Here is a 23947-nt window from a genome sequence, read left to right as displayed (position 1 = left end):
TTCTAGACTCAAGGCATAGAAGGAAAGTCAAAGTTTAAGGTTTATATTTCTTTTAAGAGCCAAGTCTGACCCTGCTCTTGATTGCTGTGTATATAAACTAATATAATACTATTGCGTGTGCATTTGAGTTGTATTATGAAATGTAAAATCTACTTCTAAGCACAAGAGTTCTGTAACTTCAGCCAATATTTTGTATTGAAAAACGTGAAAACTGAATGCAGATGCCTTGGATGAGATGTCCGTTGGAAATCAAATAGAATATATTATCTACTAAGCACTATTATACGAATAATTATTTATTTATTTATTTCACTTCCAACAGCCTTGCTTATTATTTTTAAATGGGTATGGACCGTTTTCTTGTAAAAACGTTTAGTACGATTTAAGTTAAAATGCTTCTGGCGTAGAATAAACCAAATAACAAAATCTCTTTATAGTGCGTGTACTTGTTCCATGCTTAAATTCTTTGTGGTCATAAGGCTATGAAGAGCGCTTAATCATATGGTTTATAGATCAGCTGATTCCTTGTAGATTATTTGGGATCACTCTCTATCTGTCAAAATGGCCGGAATGAAAGGTTATTTTGGTCCACAGGATGGTTATGGTGATGAAGACGATGAATGGGACGTTAGAAATGAAGAAATATTTCACAGCAGTTCCTACGAAGCTACTCCGAGATACGATAAAAGAAAACCTCCTAGAACTTTATTTGATAAGCCTAAAGCTCCAGTTGCACGTGTGAATTCTGATGAAGATCAAGGTTGGTGCCTGATTCTTTTCTTTTAGAATTAGTGTTACTAGGCTAACCCTAGTGTAAGTGCAGGTTTTTTCAGTAGATTTATAAGCCGGGATACTCACAAAACTAGTCCTAATTTTAGTATTAATATTTGTATTGGATAGTGAGTAAATATTTACTTTTGTTACCTCATATTGTATGGGTTTTTTTTTACAAGATATTGCTGCTTTAAAAGTGAATTATAAATTAAGCAGAAAACAATTAAGTTTAGAAAAACCTGAAAAACAAACACTTTGTAAAAGAAACTAGTAGTTGAATAAATCAACATTAAAACGTGACATGTTTCAACATGCAGACCATCCCTGGAGATAGTACTGGTCAATAAAATACAATACAAGGGGAGAGTTTAATAAGCGGCTTTCAATGAGTAACCGGGGTAGGGTACGATAAGCGGACCCGGTTTTTTTATATCGAAATTGGCAAATGATATTACATAATCATTGATATAATCAATCGATACTGATTCATTATTTTGAATTATTAACTTAAATAGTCTATATCAACAGCTGTAAACACTTTTTAAAAAATACACGTAGGGTAATATTTCAATTTTACATAAGTAATTTTAATTATTAAAAATGGCAGTAAATTTTAGAAAACTACAAGACATTGCTTTGAAAGATGATAAGACGTAAATAAAATATATTGTTTTTGTGGCTTCAACATGTTGGACTCATTTGTGGGAAAGAAACAACTATAACTGTGAGAGGAGCAAATATGGTCGTCTTCAGTTTTCCTAATTTTGGTTATAATAATTTGTTTGACCACTGTAAATATTAAATTCATATTTTAATTTAAAACATATGATTGTTATTGAGGACTAGGCTATAGATACTTTTATATCAATTGATAGTCTAGGATTTGAGATGCGAATATTAGGTATCGAAGACTACATTCTTCGATATAAAAAACCGGGTCTGCTTATCGTACCCTACCCAGTAACTGCTTTTGCGAAATGGAAGAAAGACAAATTTCATCACTTGTGAGAAGTATCTCATATTCATCGCCATTTTCAAAGTCTCAAAATATTAGTTACCTCTTGCTGTTCATTGTTTACATTCAAATTACTATAACTAATAAGTTGAAATCGTATGCTAAGTTAAATAAATTGTAATATCGAACTATTCATTCAGATAAAAACATCGAACCATTCGATAAAAACATCCGAAAAATGAGTGTAGGCTGCTTACTGGGTCTACTCTGGTACAAAATTCCAAAAGGCTAACCATGACTTGCTTGGTCAATACTGACAGCAGTAATCACGCCATCTTTGGTTATGTAAAATAACAATAATAAAAATTGAGGGGATTTTAGCTCAAAAGTAAAGATAGATAGTATTTTTATTACAACGATCTTCTGAGAATACAAGCTTCTGTCAGGCTGACATAAATGCCTCCGAACATCAGCGCAGGGTGGTACTGTAACCACATATCCAATACTCAAACTCATGTATTTCAAACTTGTGGAATTAGTTGATGGTATTAGAACTGAATTCACAGTAGTTGAATAATGTGTATATGATGTTATCCGTAAGCTACAGTAACACAAAATGATAATGCAGTACTAGGTACTTTAATAAGCGGCCTACATTCGTTATTCAGTTATTTTTATATAATGTTTCAATTGTTTATATCAAATAAGGAATTTAATATTAAAATTTATTTAAATTACCATATGATTTCAACTTAGCCTATTAACTATCTAGTAACGTTCAATGTAAACAACACGGATTAACTAATTTTTGAGGAATTTGTAAATGGTGATAAATGAGCGTAAGGGAAGATTTTAATAAGTGGCCTAAATTTGTTAGACGATTATTATCGAATGATTTGATTTATTATATTAACATATATTATATAATACTGGTACACTACAAGAAGTATATTACATTAACTGCATAAATAAATATGATTTGATTTATTATATTAACTTCTATATTATATAATACTGGTACGCTACAAGAATTATATTACATTAACTTCTGCATAAATAAATATGATAATGTCATTTGTTCTCTTAGGACAAGAAGCTTATAAATTGCACTTTGTCCTGTAAAAACCTTTGCGCTGCTTCCAGAGTGACAGGATATTCACGATGGGTAAGGTTAAGGAGTAGGGGCCGCTTCCTATCGAGATCCATGAGGAAGAATTAGGGCACTACATCTCAAAATCATGTCTCCGCGAAAGAAGGGGAGGCTAGCTCTGAACCAGCCTCTCCAGTAAAAGTAGGCAAGGGGTGGCACACCCTTGTTGAGGTTAGAAAGAACCTCTGAGGTTAGGGAACAAACCCCACCAAATCCAACAGTCATCTCTCATAGTAGACTAGACATATCGAATTGCCCATGAACCCCAGAATCTCAACATTTGCGGTTAGCTATGTGCCGCTCCTGCACATCCATAAGGTTGCCCAGATTTAAGTGACACATCGGTTTCTGCTGTGCCCAGTGGTGGGTTCAACTGGAAGGTATAAACCAGCTAGAAGTGATCCCTGCTGGGTTACGATAATAACATTAACAAATAACAAAACCAACTTTTGTCTAGACCTACATTTCAGAGAAACGTTACAGTATTTATAGATTGCCTGAATAGCAGTGAGTAACCACTTTTGTGAAATGGAGAAAAGGATTCTCCCCAGACAGGTGCACTTCCCTGCAGTACAAAACAAAAATTACAAAGATTGTCTGCTAGACAGTCTACCCCTATTCCACTCCTCAAGTTTCTCTGACATGTTGCCTAGAACTATCTCACACAGTTTCCTCATATTCATCACCATTTACAAATTCTTGAAAAATAGTTATTTCTTTTTGTTTTTTTTGTTATTTTTATCATTAAACAGTTGAAGTTATATACAGTATTTATAGATTGCCTGAATAGCAGTGAGTAACCACTTTTGTGAAATGGAGAAAAGGATTCTCCCCAGACAGGTGCACTTCCCTGCAGTACAAAACAAATTACAAAGATTGTCTGCTAGACAGTCTACCCCTATTCCACTCCTCAAGTTTCCCTGACATGTTGCCTAGAACTATCACACAGTTTCCTCATATTCATCACCATTTACAAATTCTTGAAAAATAGTTATTTCTTTTTGTTTTTTTGTTATTTTTATCATTAAACAGTTGAAGTTATATGTTAAGTTAAATACATTTTAATATCAAATCCTTCAGTTTATTAAAAACAATCGAAACATTCAATAAAAACAGTCGATAATGAGTGAAGGCTACTTCCTCGAAGATATTGTGTGAGATAAAAAATTATTAAACTTCTTGGCAGTCAAGAAAAGTTTGAGAAGTTATAAAGAGATTAAAAACTGTAATGTATTATTCTTGTTGTTAATATATTACAATTCTTGTCATGCTCGATTGATATATAATATCAAAGTTAGATATTGTATTGAATGGTTCGAACGATCGACTAACGTGTAGGCCCACTTAAAGTCTCTCCCAGTACTAACCAGAAAATGCTCAGATAATATAACAATGATAAGATAGATGCTAAGGGTGCAGATAACACTGAAAGGACTAAATAACACAAGATGTCCAGAGCTTTTTATCAATATTTCTTGAATTCAATATTAATTATTGTTTTTTTTAATATCTCATGTTTACAGGTTGATTTAAATTTTTTTCTTTTTTTGGCTCATTTTACAACAATTCTGTTTAATGTGGTTTTTCAGATACAGGTGTTTGAATAAGCAGCATTCAAAAATGTTGGTCTAATGAGTCTCTTCATACAGTGTTATAACACTCATATTAGTATGTGTGATTGAATCTTAATTTATTTGCAGTGTATTTGTTAGTGATCCTAATCGGTAATCGTTCTTAAGTAGGCTATGTGTATGTGTTTCAGCATACTTGACCACAAAGAAATTCATCACTGACGGTGTAGGAATTGCAACACTCATAACAGAAAATCTGCTCAGTCATCCATTTGTGGTCATACGCCGACAATGTCAAGTAAGTGAACACAAAAAGGACTTGATTAAATTTGCTTAAAAGTTAATTTTCGAGTCGTAACCCCAGCTAGAGTAAAGGCTAGAGAACCCATCGCCAGAGAAAAGATGGCTATTGACGTATTGTCGTTATTCCTCTCAGTACTATGTGTGGTTTATAGTATGCTTTTGTTTAATAAGGCCTCAGAATGAAGGTGAACTTTTCGGCAGGGAGAATGTTTATAAAAATATAAACTATTGTTGAAAGTGCATTTGAAGTTATTTCACCTTTTCAATTAAAATACAGCAAATATTATTATGGCTGCATTATAAAAAGCGCCCAACAACACAATCGTTATGAGGTATTTAGTTCCAGTAACCTGTTACTCTGGTAACATGATCTGAAGTCGGAGAAGTTGGACGATCTGGGACGTGATCTGAGGTTGGGAAAGTACCGACCAGAAATGCCCCTAGGCATCATTGCAGGCTTTGGTGGCGCCTTCGGGCACTTCTGGCAAAAAAAAGAAAAACATCCCGCAATAATACCCAAATTCAAGCTCAGATCATGTGATCGCTTGTATATGTTATCTTTCAACTTTGGTAATACTAGTAACATATTTACAATAACCTAATTTAAACCTACTTATATCGCGTAGTAACATTCCAAGTGTACAATTTCCATTTCTAGTCTCATTGTTAGTACCAAATTGCTGCAGCTGTTATTGGTTATTGAGTAACCTAAAACCAGAAAGTCGTTAGGAGAACACTAAGTCATTCAGCCCAGCTGTTACTGAAATAACAGTATCCCGGTAATATGTTACAACTGAATAACCTGTTACTGACACTAATACTACCGATCTGTAATGGAACTATATTGTTATTTGAAATACCTATTACGTAATTTGGTTCAACAATTTGTTTTAAGTATTTTGAGATAGACTTGAATATTGATGATTCGATTGCGGTGGTGGCCGCTTATTATACTGCAGCCATTCTGATGGTCAATTTAAGGTGAAGAGTAGGTCAGGGTACTTTGGTATTATCAGGAGGCCACTATTTTTGGATGAGTTTTCCTTATCAAGGACAAAGATAAACTTCATTATATGTTACTGGTACTTTCCTTATTTCATAGTGAATCTAAAAATACCCGATTGATTGTCATGCTCTTGATTAATTTATAATTTCATCATGAATACATATCTTCACCCCTGAGATTTACCTAGAGCTGAAGAGGACAGTTTTTTATTGGAAGAATACATGTAGCGATCGCAAGTATCGGCGACTGGTAGCGATACATTTAACTCAACTCTCACTGACATCGCTTCCGTTTGGGAAACAGAATACTTTAACAGTTCGCCATAATTACTTGTAATTTCAAATCAGGTTAAATAAAGTCTGTTATTTTTAATACTGTAATCTATTTTGGTTCGTGATAAGGAAAACTCACAACAAATAATGGCCTTCAGAGAATACCAAAGTACCTAGGTCAGATATTGATAATCCTTTAAGCGCTGAGTTTTGAAATGGTGCTGTTACACAGAGTTTACTTGATGCACAAATGTAGCGTGTTTCTCTTACTTGATGCACAAATTTAGCGTGTTTCTCTTACTTGATGCACAAATGTAGCGTGTTTCTCTTACTTGATGCACAAATGTAGCGTGTTTCTCTTACTTGATGCACAAATGTAGCGTGTTTCTCTTACTTGGTGCACAAATGTAGCGTGTTTCTCTTACTTGATGCACAAATCTAGCGTGTTTCTCTTACTTGATGTACAAATGTACCGTGTTTCTCGTCCACCAGGAGTAACCAGCGATATCCTCATTTAACCAGTTGCAATCAGAATCTCCTGATACATCATGTCAGATTGTGTTTGATAAATTGAGTCCGCAACCCTATGACCGTAATTTCCAGAAAAGTTAAGCTGCTGAAAGCCTAAATCACTACAACGCATACAGGCAAATCTAAAATTTATAAAATATCCTTATCATTATTACATCCAATTCCTGCCTCACCAACTGAACCACAACCAAAGTAGAATATAAAAATACTTGCAGCAGCAGCTACAAAAAAGAAATTTAAAAAACTAGGAAACAATAACATTCTGTTTCTAATGTCCATGTAAAATTTCATCATGTGCTTTCGTGATTGTTACTTAGTTGATCCTTGGAATGTAGTAGCAATTAAACAGCACTAATGTAGATTTATATTAGTTCAAATAAACACTACTAGAGGCCAATGTGTATCATCTTCAAGCTGTCAAGCGTTGTGTAGTGAAGCAAATGTTTCGACCGTGTTAACATAGGAGTAGCATTCAAGGGGTAAAGCCAAATATTTCTTATGAAATTATAATGTGAAGAATGTAAGTTATTTATAGCAAATGCGCTATCGATGTTGTGCTTTTCTTTTTGAAAGCACTACATAATTATGAAGGAAACAGGATTTTTCCGGACATTTGCCATCGTTCAGTGAAACAAGAAAACAGTAACACTACGTTTCGAGATCTGCAATCTGATCTCTTCTTCAGGTAAAGAACTAACCTAATACATAATTACAAACTAAGTTAAAATAAACAAATCTTACTAAAGCGTTGTGGCACGCCTAAGTTAGGAATCACAACCTACATGTTGTTGTCAACTTCACTAACACTAAAGACTTGCACTTAATACAAAACTATACAAAACACTAATCATTAAATGTAAACTACGGAAACAGGTCACAATGCGTCTTCACTCGTCTACTGACCACCTACGACTGACCAGAGGGACTAGCCAATGGGCTATCGTGACGGCTGGCTAAAACAATATGGCGGAAATACAAGGGAAGGGGAACAGGAATGGGCCCTTTCGTTTATTATTGGTTCATGCGAGATGAACTTCTTAAAACCATATTGTGACTCCGCATTGGTTTATTACAAATATCCGATCCATTTGATACTTTTGGTTTTCTCTTTAGTTCATTTTTTTAGAATTTGGCAACCAAAGCGGCCTAATCTCGACTGATGGTTGACTGATTGGTTGGTCTGCCAATTTAATGTATGTTGCCTCAATTAATTTCCTTTTGAAGAAATGTGGTTCCCGATGTATTATGTGGGCTTCATCCCAATTCATATGATGGTCTTCGGACCAACAATGGTGTGCAATTTTTGACTTTTCTGTGAAAACCCTTTCTCGTGTTTTCTTGTGTTCTTTTATCCTTACGTTTAGTGGTCTTTTTGTCTCGCCTATGTATTCCCTATTTGCAGCTACATTTTATACTGTAAACACAGTTTTTGGAATCCTGTGTGCCATTTTTTGGTTTTGTTTTTACGAGACTTTGTCTAAGAGTGTTGTGTGTTTTAAACGCGGTTCTAATGTTGTACTTTTCTACCTACTCTTCTAATTTTCTCCGATAATCCCGGCACATAAGGGATTGACATAAACGCAAATTTATCACAAATCTGTTTTTCTGACTCAGGAATGATTCTTCTGGTTCGTTTGCACTTATTAATTACTAATTGAGGGTATCCATTGCTTCTGAGATCCGATTCAATTTTCTTAAATTCTTCTTTTAGTCCATCTTTATCTGAGCACAAGCTCTTTGCTCTATCAAACAACGAGTAGGCTACTCCTTCTTTGACAGATTTTTGATGGTTGGATTGATAATTTAAATATTTTCCTGTGTGTGTTATCTTTCGAAAAATAGTTGTCTTAAGGACATCCCTATCTCTTAATACACACACACATCCAAAAAGGGAAGCTTGTTTTGGACTTCCACTTCCATTGTGAGGCGGATGGAAGGAGAAATACTATTAATGTGATTCAAAAAAAATTATTTAATTCAATGTCTCCATGAGAAAAAAATAACAAAGGTTATCATCCACATACCTCCACCAAATCTTCGGTTTGAACTGAGCTGAAGCCAAAGCTTTTCGCTCGAATTCCTCCATAAAGATATTGGCGAAAAATAGGAGACAGTGGAGAAACCCATTGCCATCCCCTCATCTTGACGGTAAATTTTACCCTCTAACTCAAAATAATTGCATTGAGTGCATAGTTCTAACAGTTCCATAATTACTGGCACGGGAAGTTTAGTTCTATCCTTTAATGTTTGGTCTTCTTTGAGACGTGATTTAATAATTCCGAGAGTTTCTGGAACTGGTACATTTGTAAATAGACTTTCGACATCAAAACTTACCAGTTTGTCAGTTTCAGTCAACTTTAGGATTTTGACTTCTCTACGAAATCCCTGGAATTTTTGATGAAAGAGTCAGTTTTTCCTACCAATGGCGTTAAGATGTCCAAGAGGACTTTAGACAATTCCCTGCAAGGTGAATCACGAGAACTAATGATGGGCCGAAGAGGGATGGTAGGTTTGTGGATTTTGGGAAAGGCCATACATATGGGGGATTTTTGAGTGGTGAGGAGTTAATTTAGATCTAAATTTATCTGAAAAAAATTCTTTATGTTTTCTTAAGGTGTTTGCTACTTTGCGTTCAAATGAATCAGTCGGGTCTTTATTTAAAACTGTATATTTGCCAGTATTTAAAGTGTTTCCGCAATCTTTTCTTTATACGCTACTGAGTCAAGTACCACAGTAGCGTTGTTTCACTGCCATTGTCCATTTGCCATTGTTTCACTGAAACGATGGCAAATGTCCGGAAAAATCCTGTTTCCTTCACAATACTTCCATCGTCAAAAATAACCTTTATACATAATTATGTATACATGAAATACTCTGCTGGAACTGTTTTCTGTAGAGTTTTAAAATTGTATGATTTGAAAAATGTTTATTCTGTTTAAAACTAAACCAATGCACTGGATATTTTTAATTTGTGTGGTTACATAAGGGCAATAATACATAAGTGAAAATGTTATAAAGTAAATAGAATTTATTTTAGAAAAAAGGAATTAATCAGGTATTTATAGTATTTAAATTTCAGATCCTATTACACTGAAAAGTAAAAAGTAGCTATCCTACTAGTATAACATCTGAAGACTAACACAATAGGACTTATAAAGGTTTTTAAAAATTGTACAGGCAAGTTTTTTCATAATAGGAAATAAACCTCCTCTCCCACTCCATTGGCCAACTTGTGGAAGAAGGTGATCAAGCTTGTCCATGTGGCATTCCTTGCTTGCCAAACTTTCGGTTACAAAATATTTCATTGTTTGTAACCAGGGTGAATATGTCAAATTTTACTGTATGGATGTTGTTATCTTACCTAAGTGGGTGTCTTTTTATTTCTATTAAGCAGTGTTAATTTTCTAAAATATTGAAATCGACTGAAAAACGACAAAAAACATGCCAAAACTTTAAAAATCAATCTACCAAGATTTCCCTGAAAATGTTACAGAAGTACTTTCTGTTTGTTGTAATACATTTAGATAATAACACTATATTTTACGATAAACAAACTTGACACACCTATACCTGGTTAACCACATAATTCTTAGTAGATTAAGGAACTAATCCCAACAGTAGGCTAATGTGAACTTTGAGTGTAGCTCCAGTTCTTCTTCTTTAGTTCATCATCTGGAATCTGACGTCACAGACAACTTCTGGAATCTGAAGTCGTGTTCATGTGTAGAGATAGAAAACAGTTGGTGACAATGAAGCTCAAAGTGAAATCTTGGTACTTTGGTATTAGCTGGAGACAACTATATTTGGAAGAGCTTTTGATATTGGGAAACTAAAAAACTGCATAAATACAAAGAACAGACTTTATTTTATTTACTGTGAAAATTACGTGTTATTATGATGATCAGTTCTTGTTTTCTACCTCCCGAAAGACTGATGTTGTGATGAAAGACTGATCCTCCCGAAAGTGATGTTGGCGTTGAGGCCACTCTGTCCCAACCTACTATTTGTTATTACACGATATAAGTAGATTATCATAAATATGTTACTATTACTACCATAGTTAAAGATAACCTATTTATATAGTTATACTCATCTATATATTTAATAGCAGATATGTGTGTTTTTCCGGAAACAGATGTCTTCTAGGTCATATTGTCTTTTCAATTTGAACAAGTTCAAGGTAAAATTAAATCAACAAAAATATAACATGACTTTGTGTTCAGGTGAACCACGACTCACGGCGGCGGTACCACACTACACCCTTCACCCTGCTCCCGGTTATCATGAGGCTGAACCAGCGGCAAGGTCTGAGCACCCTGTGGAAGGGGTTGGGTAGTGTGCTACTGGTCCGAGGTATGTCACTCGCTATAGAGGATGTCATCTCCAAGATCACCCCTTGGCCCAAGTAAGTGTCACAGACATTTATCTGGGATTTGGCTTTCCATATGTCCTTAATTTTTTATATTGTAAGCTCTAAAATTTTACAATATCAATTTGTTTACCTGTATATTGTGAGAAGAAGAAAAGTTTGATACAGTACAAAAATTCAAAGGCATTTACTTCATTGTTTTTGAATCTACAAAACGCAAGGAATTACTTAGTGATACAGGGTGTGTCACGTATAAATGGGACTGGTTATGGAAAAATTCTGAAGGAGTCATTGGATAATTTGAGAATATAACAGGTTTCCAGACATTTGCCATCATCCAATCAATCATGCGTTGATCAATCAATCAGAATTATTCGTTTCATACTATGTTATATACTTATTATACATATTCAAATCAGACAAAAGGCGGTAAAGAATCTGCTAGCCATTCTAAAAAATGAGTTCAAAGAATGTTCCCAGAAGTGGGAGGATCATTGAATGATTATAGTGGTTAGTGGAGGGCAGTAATTTGATGGGAAACTGGTCATAAATACCACCAAGTGACTATATTCTTTCCAAAACTTAAAGACAAATATTTTTCAATTACATACTATATAAGCACATTAACTAAAACAGAGCAAGTCATATTTTTCTATGATCTGGCGGTTCCTCAGTCCATTAAAAATTAACTTCCTTAGTTTAATAACCGGCTTCTTATAAATATTTATAAGAAAACAAAACAAATTGCTATTTTATAAAAAACAGAAAACAATCATAACTTTCAAGAAAAAAAATTTAATTAAATTATCCTATAGATGTAACACGTAACACACAATTGGACATAAAAATGAGGTTGTGCGCAGATCTCAGGAATTGTACAGTTACTCTCCCACACGTGGAAAAAGGCATCAAACACCAGTGTACAGCGCAATGTAGTATTTGGTTGCTATGGTATCCATTTTCAGAGCGATAATATGCGGCCAAAAACAATGAATAAAGTGCAGCTATTACTGGTGATCTGCTTTCTGTAAAGGACTAGGCAATTCAGAGCTTGGTTACTGCTTTGGACTTTTTGCAAGCTTTCGACTCGGTTGGCTTCGAGTTGTTGTTAGCAAAGCTTAAATTTTATCATTTTGATGACAATTCATGTCAGGTGGTTCTCGTCGTATTTATTGGGGAGAACTCAGTGAACGAAGGTTAGTGATCGGCTGTCTCCCGTGCTACCCAGATCCGTTGGCATCCCTCTGGGTAGTTGCCTGGGGCCAATACTCTTTCTTGTATACACTGCAGATTTAAAAGTATACACTGTGTTCCACAACTGTTGTTGTCTTACAACCCATTAGGAAGAGCTGAGACTGTGCGAAACATCAATTCGGGCCTGGAGAGGGTGAAGTCATGGTCGGACGATCATGGGCTTCTGCTTAACTCGGACAAATGTTCTGTTGTGCAGGTGAACGGGTCATCTTTGAAAGTTCGTCACTTTGGATGGCAAACCTTTGGTTATGGACAGTTCTCTATTTTTAATCTTAATAAAATTGTGTCTTTTAATTTAGAATTTTTACTTTGAAACTTTCATTTCTGTGAATGTACTTATTGGAATTTCTTAGAAAACAAACAAAGTGTGCTACTGTGATAATTACTTTTCAAATGGTAGTAGATTTGGTTACTAACTAATGTCCAACCACCTAGTTCATAGTGATCAAGCATTTGTCATGGACATCATCTACAATAGAATTACGTAACACTTAAAATCGTCCATTATGAATGATAAGTTTTTGAAATTGTTTATTTGAAAAGTTTTATCAAAATACTTTATATAATTATTAAACAAATGTTTGTAAACCTGCTCAATACACTTAGATATATTTTCAACAATTTGCAGCCCACAAAGTATAAAACTAAATATTATTATCTTCATTCTTAGGAAAATTGAAACTCAAATGTTATGAAAGATAGATTTTGGAATTTTGCTGGGAACACAATTTTGAAATATCAACTTGATAGTCTGATTTCATATAGGAATAATCTGCAAGGATTACCTGTTCAGAGAACTATCAATGGAAAATGATTTTCCATAAAATATTATTTTTAACGAGAGTAGATAGATAGTTTACAAACCTGGAGGATATAATATTCCTTTCATATTAGATAACTGTCACTTCTTAGTAACAAAAAATACTCTGCTTACATTTTTGTTACTTCTTACAGAGAGGTGAGCAGGCTGAGCACGTACAAACAGTGGGGCCAACATTTACTCTTGAAAAGGTAATTTTGTACTTGTTTACTGTAATGTTTTTGGCTGTTTGAACCTTAATCTAGTGCCTGTCTAATCGAAGATGTTAAACAAATTATAGCATGTATAATATATTATAGCTTATTCATTAGTGTTGTTTGATAAGTACAGTGTTTGAGTTGTAAGATTTTAGGTCAACAATGTTTCAGTAGTCAACCTGCACCCTGCAAACCTTACTCAATTATAGTATATTTTCTTTATTTTTTAACCCTTTTAACCCCGACGTCCGTACTATACGGACGTCGTAAAAATGGCGTCAACTCCCGACGTCCGTATAGTGCGGACGTGCACTTTTTATTACTTTACTGGCCACCTATTTCACCAAATGCTTTGAAATTTCACAGACTTGTGCACAAAGATATTTTGCATCGAAATATATTAGTTTGTAATGGTTTGACTTCATATTTTGTCAGTCTGTGACTGAGCAATTGCAGTTCGTCTCGACTGACTGCTCACGCTTGTTGCAGACAGCTGTATATCACGTGGTTGTGAATATTCCGTTTTCTTCACAGTTTTAGGTTAAAGCAGTATAAAGTACGGCAGTTAAAGTTTAGTTTATTATTTGTTTTATTTCAAAATGAGTAAAAGACATCGTTCAAAGTCTCCCGTAAGTGAAAATACAATAATTAGTAACCTAGTTGCAAATGGTGTGGATGTGATTAGTGACGACGATTTGAGTGATGGATATCTTGAAAATTTACATTTTGTAGTGATGTAAATATTGTTTTAAAACTTTTTTTAAAATTTAGATTATGAACAGTTTTAGTTATTTTGTCAGAAATAACTTTGGTTTTATGTTTATTTTAAGTACTGTGAATTTCAAAGGTCTTGTTACATTGCCTTGCCCAGAAATGGCAAAAAGAAAAATTTACATGGCTTTACAAAAATTGATGTTACTCACCTTGTAAATAAGGTAGGCCTATAATTTTTGTTTCCTTTTATTAAGGATTAAATATATCATAAATTAAATGGGTATTTTGTGTCAAATATTTTTTTTATCTATATGGTTTCCATGATCAAACTTGAAATTTTTTCATTTTTATTTATTTTTTATATATGTATATGCATTTTAAAAACATTACTTTCAAAATAATAATTTTATTTGTATATTTCTGTAAGCTACATGTATAAAGAAGTAAAACAAAAAAAGAATTACCTAAATATCTTAAAAAATAACTGAGTTATGATTTTTTTACAAAACCCTTACATTTTGTCTGAAAATGGCTTGGGATTTCTGGCACATCACTTGATTTAATGGCCGGGGTTAAAAGGGTTAAATAATTGTGGTAAATAGTATATCTGGAATCTTCCCACTTGACAGTACATTAATAGTTTAAATTATTGACAGATTTTGTACATATCTTGATTTTTATCTCATTCTTTGCGTTTGATTTATGTCACTGCTGAAGTGTGACCCGATGAAACTAATTTTAAATTATAAAATGGTAGTATATGGTAGGGTAGTATATGTTGTTCTCTAGTACCCCTGACACCCTGTTTGGTGGCACAACTACTGCCAAGGATTCCCAATAACACTTTGTAGAGGTTCAAAAATCCCAGGCATGTTGGAGCAAGTTATTATGGGTTGCAAAGGTGGAAATTTCTCTCAATATATATATAATATATATACAGTGTGTTTACAAAAGTAGAAATGATCTTTTAGCCGTGATTTTGAATTTAAAACTTTTTATCTATAAAACTAGTTAAGCTCAAGAAACCACATTTAGCACATAAGTTTGGATAGATAAGAGAAAAAGTTCCAAAAATAATAGTGTTATTGTATTAAATGTTAACAAAATGACATCTGTTGAAAATTTTTAAAGTAAAATTTTAAAAAACTAATATAGTTATAAAACATTTACAAGACACCAACTATTTAAACAATTTAATTACAATTCCAACAGTACTAGTTTCAAAGAAATGCATAAGCTGGGATGACCACTTTAACCCTTTCACCGCCAAGAGCCGATGTCATCGGCTCTGCAGTTTGATCGTAAAAACGCCGAGAGCCGATGTCATCGGCCCGCGTATGTCTACTCAAAATCGCCGAGGGCCGATGACATCGGCCCACGTCCTTGGACCGAAAATCGCCATGAGCCGATGTCATCGGCTTTTAGTTATAATTTTATTTTTTCGTTACTATAATGATCACAAGTCATTATTATACATGTGGCGAAAGATAAAAAGGCATTCAATGTGAAAAACACATCAAGTATATAATCTATGACTAGTGTATATTACGGAATACGAACAATGAAACAGGATCTAATCAGCTGTGGCAGACATCAGCTGTTTGACGTTTCTGCCAACCCTTAAACTTAATGGTTTCAGTCTATTGTTGTTTACAGTTTGTACTGTAACCTTTCAAGTTTGCAAGTTTGTTTTATTGTGGCTACTATTTTTGTGCCACAAAAATAAAAGCATAATAATTATTATTACAAAAAATAATCTTATTATTATATAAAAATAATATTATTATGCAAAATTACATTATAAAACTCATTTTTACTAGGTATATTTAATTTATTTAGTGTTACTATTATTATTTCAACCTGTTTTATAGGATTTCTTGAAGAGCATTATGTAAAAAATGTGTGAAACATTTAGTATTTCTTATATGCCTATATTTAGTAAAAAATGTGTTATTTTAATTAAAGTGCTATACAAAATTTATTTCTAGTTTTTTTTACCTGAAATTTGCAGGAAACGTTGTTAACATAATATTCTTCAATAAAACGTATAAACTAATAACAGAAAAAATATTAAAAAATATTTGATCTAATTTTAAAAATAAAAATTTACAAAAATTTCAAAGTTAAAAACTAAAGACATTTAGATTAAAAAAACAGTTTTGTTTTATTATTAATTCGAAATATATAGTATTACGGAGAATTTTATTGCCTACAAAACAAAACAAAAATTACGCAGATATCTCAATTTTTGATAGATTTATTGACGTTTTACTAAACCCTTACAATTAGTCAATATCGGCCGCGGCAGTTTTGGGGAGTGACATGCGATGCAGCGCCGGCGGTTTACGGCACACATCTGGAAACTGCGCGCGGCGTTTTTCGACATGAATCGGCCAAATTACTGTGGCAGCGAAAGGGTTAACACATTCACTGCGGATGACAAAATTACCGGTGACAGAAAATGCGTGAATTTTTGTTTGTTTTTTACTTACCCAAAACGAAGTCAGGATAGCCGAAAGGGTCCAAGGTATCCCGGAAGCTTCTTTGGCTGGAACGGGTGACGTCATGTCCGTGCCGAGTTTGCTCGTCATCCGCACCAGGCGCCGGTCCCCGTGTTGTATATGCTCGCAGCGCACTAGGTTTCGGCACAAACACTCGCGGATTACACGTATATAGTACATGAATGACATGTAGATAGTACATCAATTACACGTATTGGGGTGGGGTGGCCCACTGGGGGTGGGTGACGCCGCCTTCACCGTCCCTGTTCGAACTCGACTCATTGTCTTCATCAGATGAAAAATTATTGTCAGTAACATTATCGTCTTCCTCCATTATGAGTACATACACTTTTTTTTCCTTTCTGAGGGAAGAGGACACTTTGTCCCCGCACTTAGTCCTAAAAGGACCTTTGCGCCTCCCTTACTTTAACACATTGGAGTCTGGCTCGCTATTTGCTGTTTTTATAACCCGGTCTGCATAAATTAATTGGTTTTCAGATTTTTTTTTTAGAAAACTGTTAAATATTATGTATAAGATATTATATTTTCTTGAAAGTTCTATCTTTCCTCTTTAAAATGATATGTAAAACTGTATTCCTATAAAATCTAATTAATTTTTAAAAAGATTTCAAAACTTACATTTTTTGAAGAAAAATAAAAACTCCCGCATGTCTTGTGTTACTTGAAAACTAACTTTTGAATAAATAAAACAAGTAATTTCAATTTTTTTAAAGGCATTTACTATATACATATTTACAAATAATTATTTTAATTGCCAAAAAAATTTCAAATGCTAAAAAAATTATTGTTGCCCTAGACACACTGACGACGCACCAGGCCACGTCAGTGGATAAACAAAAGCCTCAAGCGGGTATGACGTAATAGCGCCTAGCGGAATTTTTCTGAACTGACCATTAAAGCTGGCTTTCTAATACAGCAGACGGCACTCGAATATCACTCGAGCAACTCCGTATATCAATCGGCAAAGCTGTGCTCGAGTCACGCTCGAGCGCCGGCCGGGGGTTTTAAACAATGGCGCTCGCGTCTGGCTCGAGCGTAGACTCGAATGTGTTAATTTGTGCCCTCAAAAACCGAGGCTTTTGCAAAAACCAATCAGATTTAAGGGCTCCTGTTCTCTAATGTCCTTGGGGCTGAGGAGATATGCTCCCAAGTATCTTTTCCTACTCTCTACGATGGCAGGACAATCCAGCCAAATGTGCTCCGCTGACTCTTCCTCTTCTCCACAGAGTCTACATTCGCTGCTCCGACTAAGGCCTACCTTCAGAAAGTGCTTCCTCAGAGGGCCATGTCCTGTCAACTTTCCTAATATCAGTCTTATATCCTCCTTATTCTGGTCTAGGAGAGCTATCCACCCTTTTGCATAAGGAGAGATAAACATTTTGGATATTCTTAAACCCGAGGCTCTACTCCAATTCTTGTATCTTGTCCTCTTTTCCCAATCTTTGACCAGAGCTTTAATGTTGGAGAAGGCTATCCCACAACCTGGCTCAGGCCCCACCAATGTGGATTCTGCTCCCTTTTTGGCGAGGATGTCAGCTTTTTCATTCCCATGAATTCCTTCATGACCCGGCACCCAACCGAGTGTTACTCTGTTATTTGTTGCTAGCTCTGCTAGAGCATTCCTGTATTCCCAGACCGCTTTCGAATCAATCGAACAGGTATCCAGTGCCTTCAGTGCAGCCTGACTATCAGAGAGTATTAGGTATGATAATCCTTTTGTCCTCAACTGTGTGAGTCTTCTGGAACATGAATCTATTGCCATGACCTCCGCCTGAAAAACTGAGGCATGTCTTCCTAGGGGCACAGCCATGTCGACTCCAGGTCCATGTATTCCATATCCTACCCTAGAGTCTAGGAGTGAACCTTCGGTGAAAAAACTTCAGGACTCCTTTTTAGGGTAGGCCTCCCTTTTAATCCATTCCTCCCTACTTCCGATAGAGACCGTATAGAGACCGTATATGGTTTTTCAAAGGAGTATTTCTTAACCATAGTATCAAATACTTTGGTTAGCATTTCAGCCTCAGGAAAATTTTCCAATATCTTCATGTGGCCTTCTAGGGAGGTAGCATTTATTACCTTTGTTCCTAGAAGCTTCATTGCGCTCATCGCAGCTGTTCTCATCACCTCCTGGCCAAGAGGAGTGTAACCCAGGACCGCTTCCATTGCTAGTGTTGGGCAGGAGCTCATTCTACCGTGATGCTTAAGCAAGCTAACCTTTGAAGACTCTGTAGCCTTTTTGCAGCTGTTGTTTGTTCGACCTTCGGCCACCACACTAAGACAGCATATGTGACCATTGGTTTTACTATGGTTTCGTAAATCCAATATATCATTTTGGGTTTAAGTCCCCATTTAAATCCAAAGAGTCTCTTACAGGCCCCAAGGGCCATTATTGCTTTGGATGTCCTGTTTCTAATATGGGAGTTCCAAGTGAGCTTCTCATCCAGGATTAAACCCAGATACTTCACTTCCTTTGTTTGGTTAATGCTGATTCCCTCCAGGACCGGTTTTGCTAGCTGGAATTTCCTTTTCCTGGTAAAGGTAATCATATTAGTTTTTGATGGGTTGATCCGCAGACCTTCTCCATGACACCAGTTGCTTATGAAGTTCAGTTCTGTTTGTATTAGGCATTCCAGCCTGCCTATGTTTTTCCCTTTAATCATAAGCACTAGGTCGTCCGCATAACATAGTAGCCTTATTCCCCTCTTCTCTGCTTTTCTTAGGAGATCATCCACTACCATCGCCCACAGGAGAGGAGACAAGACTCCCCCCTGGGGGCAGCCTCTTTGGGCCGTGATCGCAGCCGATTCGTCCCCGTACTTGGCTTTCACCTGTCTGCTTTTTAGGAGGGCTACATACACTTACACAGTCAACAGACATTCACACAATATCACAAAGCATACACAACAAACGAAAATGGCGAACCGGCGACGAATCGCACCAACTGACTCACCGAAACAGGCACACCTCGCTATGAGTGTTACAGCCTTCCCGGGCAACTGCTTACCTCACACTGAGGCAATATGAAAGTAGCTGCCGTATGCTGAGCTCGCTCGTCCACCGCCCGGCACGCCATTTTGGCATGACGAGCATGCTCGTCACCCGCAGTGAATGTGTTAAAGATGAGTTGCACAAGTTGGGAGCAGCAAACATTTTGTCTTTTGATAGGCATCAGCTGTTCTAAATATGTTATGCAAATTTTACAAGATATCAACTATTTTTCAATTTTAGTAACAATTCCAACAGTACTTATTTCAACGAAATCCGTCAACGCATAAGCGAGCATGACCACTTTGAAGATATGCTTGCACAAGCTAGAGCTGCCAAATATGTCACAGTTGACAGGTATCAGTTATTTTTTGCTTCTGGCTTGTGCAAGCATGTCTTTAAAGTGGTCGTGCTCCCTTATGCGTCGACGGATTTCAATAACTCGTTGTTACTGGTCATTGTTATAGCAATAATATTTCTTTCATTCAATGAAACAAATCATTTACTTTATTAATGCAGTGATGCGTGGAGGGACACTAATTAGCCAAGTGATTGTTAAGCCCAGTGAATTTTATGAGTATCTGGGTAAAAAAGTAACATCTGATTCAAATTTCCTAAGATTTTAAAAACTTCTGTTTTTTAAACAGCACTTCTTATAAGACTCACCATAGGGATCAACAATCTCTATGCACAAAGAACTACGTCAAAGGCCATATTATTAGCATATTATTTTGTAAAGAAATATTTGAAATGTAATCTATTTACAGTGAGTTAAATTGTGCATTTGCCGTAGTTTTAACGCTGGTGATAGTGACACCTTTCTAAGTGACCAACCTGGCGGAGTCAGTTCAGAGCAATACTATTTATGATGAGTTAATTTCTTCATCTGCCGCAGTTTTGACTCTAGCGATAGTGACAGCATTCTACATGGCCTACCTAATGGAGACAGTCCAGAGCAACACTATTTACAATGAGTTAACTTGGTTATCTGTTGTAGTGTGACGCTGGCGATAGTGACACCATTCTACGTGGCCAGCCTGGTGGAGATGGACCAGAGCGACACCATTTACAATGAGTTAACTTGTGTGTCTCCCTGTATACAGACTTAGTTTTGGAAAACAGAGGGTCCAGTCCCACCTTTATTACCAGAACTAGACAAGAAGTCCTAGATATAACCCTATCTACAGGACTCAAAAACATAAACATTGTAAGGTGGCACGTCTCAGAGGAGGCTTCACTATCGGACCACTGCCCTATTAGGTTCGACATAGAGGAGATAGGGGAAAAAACAGACCCACAGGGTTCCTAAATCTACCAACTGGAGGGGATACCGAGTGTCTCTAGCCGAAGAGTTGGAAGAAATAGAACCCTTCCAGAAAAATGAATTTGACTTAGAAAGGTCTGCACAATTAGTAGAACAAGCTATAACAAAGGCCTACGAGAAAAACTGCCCTCTCAGACAAACAGGCTGAAGAAAGACGTGCCGTGGTGGACTGGGATGTTAGAAACACTAAGAAATAATACAAGAAAATTACTAAAATGGGCAAAAATAACAGATGATTGGCTCCCTTGTCTACACGCCCAAACCGAATACAAAAGAGATCTAAGGAAGAACAAAAGAAGAACCTGGAGAAACTTTTGCAAAAACATTAACAGCCTACCAGAGGCTGCCAGGCTTCAAAAAACTCTCCAAACTGATCACACTAACCCAATGGGAACCTTAGTAAAGGCCAACGGTGACCTTACAGTGAACAGGAAGGAGACCTTAGAATTGCTTCTGGAGACACACTTTCCCGAGGGGTCACCTGACTCGAAATGAGGATATTTATTCTCTAGTCGAGGGGAGATCCAGCCGAAATTGCAAAAGCCAGACAGCGGTCTAACAGACTATTCACACATGAAAGAATTAAATGGGCAATAAGATCATTCAAGCCATCTAAATCTCCTGGGGCAGATGGAGTTTTTCCAGCCCTTCTTCAAGAGGGGCTGGACATCTTATTAAATACTCTTATCATTCTGTTTAGAAGCTGTTACGTCTTAGGATATATATACCAAACGACTGGAGTACAGCACTGGTGGTGTTCGTGCAGAAAAAAGACAGGGATCTGACTCAACCCAACTCATACAGACCCATAAGCTTAACCTCCTTCATAGTAAAAACTATGGAAAAAATAATAAAAAGACACATAGGGGACGTAATATTACCAGACCACCAACTTAGTCCCACTCAACACGCTTATATAGAAGGTAAATCAACTACCACCGCTTTGCACAGTTTAGTGGAAGCGTCCTTCTTTATGGACATTGAAGGAGCTTTCGACCGAGTAGCATTCCAATCCATGGAGACTGCTATGGAACATTTTGGAGTTCCCTCAGATGTAGTCAAATGGATAGTAGCCCTCCTAAAAAGCAGACAAGTAAAAGCAAAGTAAGGAGACGAATCTGCCGCAATCACGACCCGGAAAGGCTGCCCCAGGGGGTAGTTCTGTCTCCTCTCCTGTGGACGATGGTAGTAGATGATCTTCTTAGCAAAGCAGAGAAGAGGGGAACAAGGCTACTATGTTATGCGGAAGACCTAGTGCTTATGGTCAACGGAAAAAACAAAGGCACGCTGGAATGCCTAATTCAAGAAGAACTAAACCTTATAACTGGTGTCGTGGGGAAGGTCTAAGGATCAACCCATCTAAAACAAATATGATAACCTTTACCAGGAAAAGAAAGTTCCAGCTTACACAACCTGTCCTGGAGGGAATCTGTATAAACCAATCAAAAGAAGTGAAATACCTGGGTTTAATCCTGGATGAGAAGCTCCCTTGGAACTCACATATTGAAAATAGAATATTCAAAGTGACAATGGCCCTTGGGGCCTTTAACACTTTGAGTGCTGGCTCTAAATGACATGTAACTCTGTAGAATGCTGGGCGTTTTTGGTGGTTTTCAAAAATTTATTTTAAAAAAAGTATTTAAGGTATGAGAAAAATACTTACATGCCTTAATTCAGCTTACTTTCGTCTTTCTTTTAACGTGAGATTGTTAGTGGTTTTTTTAAAAAACTACACATGAAAAATGTTTTTGAAAAACATATACTTTTGGAAAAAAAATTATTTTTTGAGACAGTTTTATTATCTAACAAACTAAACTAAGCATATATACAATTATTTACAATGACCCATTTACAAATATAAACTGTCCTTTGAATAATACAAATCATGTTTTTATGTTTTGTAGTTTTTTACAAAAACTATGCCGTCATATTGATGCGTCAGCATCACTTTCGCTGTCAGCACTGTTTTCAGCATCTGTAACATAATAATATACTATGTAAAATATGAATATATTTTCATTTTATTCATATGAATAGAATATTAGTTGAATAAAGTTAATTTATTATAATACAAATTATAATTTGATTCACGAAAACAAAAACATAACCAAACTTTTAGACTGATGTTTATGTGATAAATACACTTATTCTTACCTGAAGTATGTGTCTAATCTTCTTCCATTAAATCAGGATCGATGTCAGAATCGTCAAAAATACTATCAACACCAATAAAACTATCTTCATCTAATACATCACTGATCGCAACGTCGTTCATGCTGCGAGAAGCCATGATAGCGACATCGACTGCCGGCTGCAACGCACGTCACGTCAGCGGCACGTAAACAAAGCGACCGAAGTTGCTTTGTCATCAAGCTCATTCAATACATCTGACGCTTTCTAGCGGTGAATTATGTTACTAAAAACCCAAATAACATTGTAGAGTAGGCAAAACCCGTTTAAATACGGACAATGTAATATAATACCAATTGAAATGAAAACCACGTAAAACTACGGGATTAGCATTCTTCGGAAGTTTCGCTGTTCCGTAAAATTACGGGATTAGCACTCTAAGTGTTAAGAGACTGTTTGGATTTAAATGGGGATTGAAACCCAGAATGATATATTGGATCGACGAAACTCACGTATACTGCCTTAGTGTGGTGGCCGAAGGTAGAATAAACAATAGCTGCTAAAAGGCTACAGTCTTCAAAGGCTAGCTTGCTTAAGCATCACGGGAGCAATGAGCTCCTGTCCAACACTAGCAATTGAAGCGGTCCTGGGATACACTCCTCTGGGGCAGGAGGTGATGAGAACAGCCGCTCTAAGTGCAATGAAGCTTCTAGGACCAAAGGTAATAAATACTCCCTCCTTAGAAGGCCACATAAAGATATTGCAGGTATTTCCTGAGGCTGAAATGCTAACCACTGTGTCAGATGCAATGGTTAAGAAATACTCCTTTGATAACCCATATACGGTCTCTATCGAAAGTAGGGAGAAATGGATTAAATAGGAAGCCTACCCTACAAAAGGAGTCCTGAAGTTCTGCACAGATGGTTCACGCCTTGACTCTAGGGCAGGATACGGAATATACGGACCAGGAGTTGACATGGCTGTTCCCCTTGGAAGACATGCTACGGTTTTTCAGGCGGAGGTCATGGCAATAGACTCATGTTCTAGAAGGCTCATACAAATGAGGACAA

The 23947-nt window shown here is 36.2% G+C and overlaps 1 protein-coding gene across 1 annotated transcript in view; it reads left to right on the top strand.

Moving 5' to 3' along the window:
• The first annotated feature begins 530 nt into the window (after positions 1-530).
• The window catches only part of LOC124365931 (solute carrier family 25 member 46-like), a 41465-nt gene continuing 18048 nt past the window's right edge, over positions 531-23947 (top strand). The window contains exons 1-4 of the mRNA XM_046822065.1: positions 531-760; positions 4642-4748; positions 10786-10967; positions 13140-13196. Coding sequence (XP_046678021.1) covers positions 562-760; positions 4642-4748; positions 10786-10967; positions 13140-13196 — 545 coding nt within the window. The 5' untranslated portion in view covers positions 531-561. The remainder of the gene's footprint in view (positions 761-4641; positions 4749-10785; positions 10968-13139; positions 13197-23947) is intronic.

This window comes from Homalodisca vitripennis, chromosome 7 (genome assembly GCF_021130785.1).
Source record: "Homalodisca vitripennis isolate AUS2020 chromosome 7, UT_GWSS_2.1, whole genome shotgun sequence".
Lineage (NCBI taxonomy): Eukaryota > Metazoa > Arthropoda > Insecta > Hemiptera > Cicadellidae > Homalodisca > Homalodisca vitripennis.
The sequence above is the reverse complement of the archived record's forward strand: the minus strand, read 5'-3'. Positions and strand labels throughout refer to the sequence as shown.